The sequence below is a fragment of the Berghia stephanieae genome, chromosome 8 (assembly GCF_034508935.2).
Source record: "Berghia stephanieae isolate SIO BIC M18660-M18661 chromosome 8, UCSD_Bste_1.3, whole genome shotgun sequence".
Lineage (NCBI taxonomy): Eukaryota > Metazoa > Mollusca > Gastropoda > Nudibranchia > Aeolidiidae > Berghia > Berghia stephanieae.
In genome coordinates this window covers 51,597,984-51,605,483 of record NC_088367.1, presented here as the reverse complement: position 1 = coordinate 51,605,483, position 7,500 = coordinate 51,597,984, and the positions used below count along the sequence as shown (strand labels likewise).

At 36.1% G+C, this 7,500-nt stretch overlaps 1 protein-coding gene across 1 annotated transcript in view; it reads right to left on the bottom strand.

The window, feature by feature from the left end:
- Positions 1-7,500, bottom strand: part of LOC144978845 (MAM and LDL-receptor class A domain-containing protein 1-like) — a 181,367-nt gene that overhangs the window by 41,313 nt on the left and 132,554 nt on the right. The window contains exons 59-62 of the mRNA XM_078925405.1: positions 5,665-5,791; positions 3,789-3,938; positions 3,187-3,357; positions 1,511-1,629 (exon numbers count right to left, since the gene is read on the bottom strand). Coding sequence (XP_078781531.1) covers positions 1,511-1,629; positions 3,187-3,357; positions 3,789-3,938; positions 5,665-5,791 — 567 coding nt within the window. The remainder of the gene's footprint in view (positions 1-1,510; positions 1,630-3,186; positions 3,358-3,788; positions 3,939-5,664; positions 5,792-7,500) is intronic.

The window sequence follows — 7,500 nt, the reverse complement described above, 5'->3', positions numbered from 1 at the left end:
CATTAACAGCAGAGGCTATTAGACTTTACCCATTGTGGAACTTTACTCAATGGGAAAGTAGCTTTATGTGACCATGAGTTGTATATTTTCAAACCTGTTGTTATGCTATCTTGTGTTGACAACCCTTATTGACCGTACAATGAAAAATACTCACCATCGATCCATAAACCCATTACTTACTATCAGCATGGTCCTCATAGACATTGGCCGGCCACAGTCTGTGATGACAAAGGCCACCCATTCCTCCCGTCTGTTGACGTTATCATACAGCTCTCTTCCATTTATCTCTGTCCATTCCAGGATATTTTTTTATACAAATGGACCTTGATCTTCCTTTCCTTATTTGCCCTCCACTTTTCCCTGTACTACATCTTTCATTAGGGTGCATCGGTTTCCATCCATCATCCTTCTGTAAAACCACATTTCAGCAGAGTTTATACATATGACGTCCTTGTTCTTAAGGGTCCATCCTTTTGTGCCGTATGTCATCAATGTCCACATCAACATTTTACTAGTTTTATTTTCCAATTTTGCCATAAGGATTTGTCTTTGTTTAGAGATGTCATTCTGTTTTTTTGCCATTGCAATTTGGTTGTTTATAGCCATTGAGCAGTCACCATTTTGTGTTTTAGTAGATCCCAGATATCTAAAATATATATCTAATATCATACGATATTTATACACAAACCAGGAACTAAAAACTCGATGGAACAACAACCACACCAAACACTTCACAATAGGACAATGTATTCTGTAACCACACTTATTCAGCAAATACACAGAACAAATAAGGAGAGAAGCAGCTGCTGATAATTTTGGAATCCAAATAGAAGGTCAAAAGGAAGAGATTGAAGGTGTGTCTCCCATAAATCAAATGGCACGCCGCAAATCATCACATGCTATTCTTGATCACACAGTGAAAACAATAGCAATGCATAGAACAGGTTAACTGCATTGTGTGACTAGGAATTTCGTAACGGTAACTAAAAAATCATAGTACAGAGAAGGCCGATCTGTGTTATATGAGTATGATATCTGTTCTCTGTGTACGAGTGCCAATAGAATATCATCATTAACTTCTTCACTGCTACAAGAAACAGGAGCAACCCTGGGATAACAAGAAAGATGTGTGTGTGTGTGTGTGTGTGTGTGTGTGTGTAATGTGATGTCTTTATATGTTATCAAATAGATATTGTCAAACCCTTTCATTTTATTTGGACTCTTTCTTATTTGTCTTTAAATAAAGTAAACATTTAATGAAATCTGTAGACTTGTTTAATCATTTAAAGCTATAGTTTTGTGGGGACCTTTTGTAATATTATAAGTCCAACTGTGATTGAAAATATCTTAGTATTTGACTGTCCTAAAACTAGTGACACATCAGCCATTTTCAACTGACAGGTTGTTTCCTTTGAAAAGGGATTAGAGAAATCTTGATGATTATCAACTTGCTTTTTTTTTTTCTGGCCCAAAGGAGTTCGAGCAACGGTCACATATCGACACTATGTACCTTTATATCCGTTGTGTTCAGGCTGGCATAAAACTGAGGGCTGATATAGACCTGAGTAAATGTCCATGTAGAGGGATTGAAATTTTCAGTCCACCTTCTGATGTTATTCTCTTTGACACCTGTTTATAAGAATTAAACATAAATGATGTAAGTAACGAATTTCAACAATTATATTGCACATTCTAACATGTCATTCAAAATACTTTATTCATCCACCCCTTCAAGTTATTTTCATTGCCTGCAGTGGAAGTCACCTGTGAGATGAACTTTTTTTGGAGTGGTACTCTGTCACTGTCTATAGCCAGGTATCCGTTTACAACAGAGTCTAGTGGGTGAAAGATAGGTGTGTTATGACAGGAATATAATTAACAATAATCTGACATGGGAAGAGGAGATACTTTATTTACTAAGTCTTCAAGTTGTCGATTAGGGTTACAAGAACAAGGTCAAGGATAGCTTAGTGACTCAATGTCTTAGTACAGTACAAGGTTAGCGTAGTGACTCAGTTAGTACAGTACAAGGATAGCGTAGTGACTCAGAGTCTTCATAAAGTATAAGGATGGTGTAGTGACTCAGTGTCTTAGTAAAGTACGGTAGGTGTGATCTGTTGTAAGTACAGCGCGTGGATCAGTGTTAGACTTACAGGATGCTGTGTCTTAGTAAAGTACAAGGATAGCGTTGTGACTCTGTCTTAGTAAAGTACAAGCAGCGTAGTGAATCAGTGTCTCAGGACATTACAAGGATGGCATAGTGTCTTAGTAAAGTACAAGGATAGCGTTGTGACTCAGTGTTTTAGTTAAGTACAAGGATGGCGTAGTGACTCAGTGTTTTAGTATAGTATCACAGTGAGGCAATTCATGTGAGCATAAAAGACCAAAACAGAAGTATAAGGTTCGATCCCCGGCTAAAGAATACTGATTTTTTTAGATGTTTTTATTGTGTGTGAATTTCTCTTTCTTGCTTTAGCCAAGGACTGTTTCACGCACATTTTTTCAGATTTATCTTACACCAATGCCTGCTCCCTACAAAACTTGAGCATTTATATAGCGCAATATCCACTAAACATGCTCAAAGTGCTTTACAAGGGGTCTCTAGCCAACATCAACACTTATCATGTAGAACGAGACATGACGCCTGATGGGCGATATTATAATTATTTTTTTCGGACAAAGACCATGCTGTTAATGACCAGGTACTCATTTTACACCTGAGTACGGTGAGAGAATGTGAGTAAAGAGCCTTTTCCAAGGACTCAACGATGCACAGAGCGAGTCTTAAAACCCACGACCTTCCGATCCGAAAGCGAGTGTCATACCACAAGACCATATAGCTGCACAAATTTCTCCCCTATTTCTCACTCCCGGATAATATGTTCACAACAGGACATCATGAAATGAAGCAGGCTTCTTTTCTTTTTCTTTTTTTTTTTCCAATCAATAAATTAATAATAGTGAGTGGGGCTTTGTGATCTTGTGACTTGTAGGTCCTGGGTTTGAATCCTATCAATAGGATGTAAGTTTAATCCTTGGAAAAGGCACTTTACTCACATTTTCTAACTCTATGCAAATGTAAAATGAGTACCTGACAGGTTACAGATAAATTTTGATAGTGAGTTGGAGGCTATAAATAGAATTGATGATACGTAGTGGGTGAAACATGTATTCTATTTTCCCTACCTCCTACAAGTAGCTTTACTTGAATATAACCAAAGTGATTTTTCTTCATCATATACCAAAACTTGAGACAAGTTCCATTAGCGATGTTGTTTTCATCCAGGGTAGGACTGGTGGCCATAGCGAAACCAGCTCCGTCTGAATGCTTGGTGGTTTGGAACATCAGAAATTTACCTGCCACACAATAGAGATAAAAAAGAAAAAATCTTTTAAACAAATATTTAGATCTTTCTCTTCACCTTCTCCCTCTCCTCCTTTTTATCTGTTTTTTTTTCTTCTTCTCTATGTTGCTATTAGTTTTGTTTCCTCCTCCCTCATCTTCTACTTCTTCTTCTCCTCGGTTTTCACCTTCTCCTTCTTCTCCATCTCCCCTTTTTGAGAATAAAAACTTTGCAGCGATGGGGGTTTGAACCCACAACCCAATTGTTATGACAACACCGCCTGGCCACTGAGTGGTGTAGATTGCAGAGCTTCCTTCTCTCAGCCAGGCAGAGTTGTAACAGTTAGGTCATGGGTTCAAATCCCTAGCGCCACAAAGTTTATATTCACTATTGTCTTCTGGCATTTTTCTACTCACTTCATTTCTTGTTAATGTATACTAGTACCTTGTTGATTTTCATGGGTGTGATCGTAGGGCTCTACTACAAAAGGAGATTGACTCTTGGTGACCACTTTAAGAGATGCGTTGTTCGCTTGGCTAAGGGTCCAGTTACAGGAGTTACCTCCATCAAAGTTACAATCAAACTTGGTTGGAGCTAAGGGAAATCATTGACAAAATAAAATAAAAACCCATTATTCCTGCTTACTTTATAAACAACAAAAATAATTAAAACCACACGGATACTTTTTTGTAACGACCTCTCTCTCTCTCTCTCTCTCTCTCTCTCTCTCTCTCTCTCTCTCTCTCTCTCTCTCTCTCTCTCTCTCTCTCTCTCTCTCTAAAGCAAGAATTATATGATAATTGTACAAAATTTTTTATTGAAATCTGAAAAAGTATGAATAAAATATACTTCTTTGTAAGATATATCCTTTTGGAATCAGAGGCACTGCACTAGAGTAGTTTTTATCGTACCGTAGATTTACAACACAAACTGTTAAAATAAATGGCAAATTTTCAGATGAATTTTATTTGATGCATGGGTTGCCCCAGGGATCTGTCCTAGGGCCTATCATTTTCACAATGTATTCATAGCCTCTTTCTAAAATGTTTAATAATCATGGTATGAACTACCACTTTTATGCTAATGAGACACAAATATATAAAAGCGATTCTCCTGATAATATTTGTCTTTTACAAAAATTGTGTTGTTGATGAAAAAGGCTGGATGGATGTAAATAAACTTAAACTTAATAATGAAAAAACAGAAGTAATGTTAGGTGGAGCAAAGAAAAGAATGGTCTTTTCTGGTGATGAACTTAGATATTAATGGCAAATAAAACGATTAGAAATGTAGGAATATCTTTAGATAGCAATTTGGGCATGAATTCACATGTTGAAAATCTTTGCAAAAGTTTAAATTCACATCTCAAGAAAATTGCTAATGTACGAACCTACTTGACCAAAGATGTAATGAAATACCTAGTTACAACATTTATATTATCAAGATTAGATTATTGTAATTCTCTTTTGGCTGGGATAACTGAAGATAAAATTTTAAGACTTCAAACAATTCGGAACAGGGCTACAAAATTGATTACAAAACAAAAGAGATATGAACATTCATTGCCCATTCTGTTTGAATTGCATTGGTTGCCAGTGAAAGAAAGGCTTGAATACAAGATTGCCCTTAAATGCCTTAATGGTTTAGCACCTAGGTATCTTAATCAATAAATAAATATCTATTCTCCATCTAGAATGCTATATCTTCATTTGACCACAACTTCAAGTAAACGACAAATGATCTATTTTATGGTGGGAGATTGTTTCCAACACTTGGCTCTCAATTATGGAACGATCTTCCCAGACTATTCGGAGGTATCAAGTGTCAATGTTTTTAAACCAAAGCTTAAACATTACTTTTTTAACAAAAAAAAAAAACAAAACAAAAGAAAACAACATATTTTTAAGTCTTTGTTAATGTTTCACTTTATTTGATATAGATATTTTTTTTGGTTTTTAAAAAATTCTTCTTCTTTTAAGTAATAACTGAATATGTGTGTGTGTGTGTGTGTGTGTGTGTGTGTGTGTGTGCGTGTGTATGTGTGCTAGTGATATTTTAGATTGTCATTCTTGTAACTGTGAAGTGCACAGAGCATAACCTTGCTATGGTTATGCGCTATTCAAGAACTATATATTATTATATATGTGGATATAGCAAATAATACCCCAAATATACTATAGAGTTGATATTATTGGGTGACTAAAGATGGCCATTATCGAATAGAAATTGGAAATGCAGATTTTTACAACGAAAAAACGGATAACTAGAAACTTGCTTGTTTTTTTTGTTTTAAAAATATATAAATATAGGCTTGACTTACAATAAGACTTTGGCACTTCCGGTTTGAGGGTGGAACTTCTCTTTGTACAATCTCCATCTGTAATCAAAATGTCATCTATGGCCACATCATTGGCTGATTCACCAGTTATCCAAGCCTGGAATGTTATCTGGTGTGAACAGATAGACAAAGCAAATCAAATCAATCAAATATTTCACAGTCTGGAATTTTGCTCTTGATTCGTGTTTTTATTTTTAAAAAGAAAACACTAAAGAGTTCTTACGCATATTCGTATGTGAAAATAACAGCAGCAATGACGATGAGAAAAGCAGCGATGATGATGATGATGATTTGATGATGAAGACGACAATGGTGTCCGGTAGCATGTGAAAATTTAACAGATTTAAATATCTTCAAGCCAAGATTACCAAAATTCGTAGCCTAAACACTAACAATGGCTGCCAAATTTAACAACTCTCTCCGTTTTGGGCACAAATATTCAAATTTGAGCTGACTTTGTCATACCTAAGAGCATATTTAATCAAAATGCTTCACTGGTATGATCATGTCAAACATGTAACTGCAAAGACAAACAAAACAGCAGGTGATGAAGATTAGGAATTATTACAAACAACTCGATCTTTGAATAATAAAGAACAAACTTATCTAAAATAAAACATGTTGCTTCTCCAAGCTTCATAATAATATTTGTTTTCTTCCTTTTGTCTCACTGATCTCTCTCTCTCTCTCTCTCTCTCTCTCTCTCTCTCTCTCTCTCTCTCTCTCTCTCTCTCACTCACTCTAACTACTCACTCTCATCACACACTCACCCATTCGACCTCGATACGCACAACAAATAGGAAGAGGGTGACCATAATAGTGAATAGTTTCCACAACAGTAGGCTTTCACCATTGTAACCTTCTCCATTGGCCACAGCAGAATGTTAAGGACCAAGCATACAAATCCATTGTAAAACCAATACCGGAGGACACCTGTTGATGTTTGTTTTTAAGGGTTTTACGGCACTTGCAACACATTTAGGTCATATCAGCCCCAGTAAAAAGGAAGAAAATGGGATAGTGAAAAGTTCTAGAATTACAATTAAAGCACCCAAGAAAATGTAAGACAAAGGGGAATTTGTTCAAATAGTAAACAGATGTAGATTCCAAGAGCACATTATCAAAGTACTTTGAGATCACCTAAAAGTCTCATCCAGACACTAGCATAGGTCCCCAGTAAGAGGAATACACTCAACTGTTTACAAATCATATGTAATACGTAAACAAAACATAATATAGTTCATAACAGAGATATGATTTACAAGGAAAAAAATATCTCACAAAATTAACTACACATTTGACCGTTTCCCTCTGAGTCAAAACAACAGGACCATACTGGAAAAGATCCAACAAAGAAAGGTTCTCTTGGTCGTCACACTGTAGATCTCATCAACCAGGATGGAAGACAAAGACAATAAAATCAATGAACTGGCAAACTCTACAAACAATATGACAACGATGCTGTGTTGAATCATTCCATCAAATCGTACTGGGAAATCCTCAGCTATTTAGCAGCTGCCCAGCTACATCAAAAGATCTCATGACAAATATGACACCAAACAAGGTCATTCTTCAAAATTCTACCAGACTATTTCAACAATAAACTCTTTTTGGGACAACTTCTTTCCAAAAACCGACATCAAACTGGAACTCTTATCAGCCATCCAACATTTGGATTCTTTCATGAAAAGGTGAAGATGGAAAGGCTTTGGATGGGAACACTACAGACAATGGACGTTTCAGGTACGAACTCTTTGTCAGCAAAACAATCAATATAGGAATGTTGAAAACAAATAAAACAACACGTAGTAATTGGAG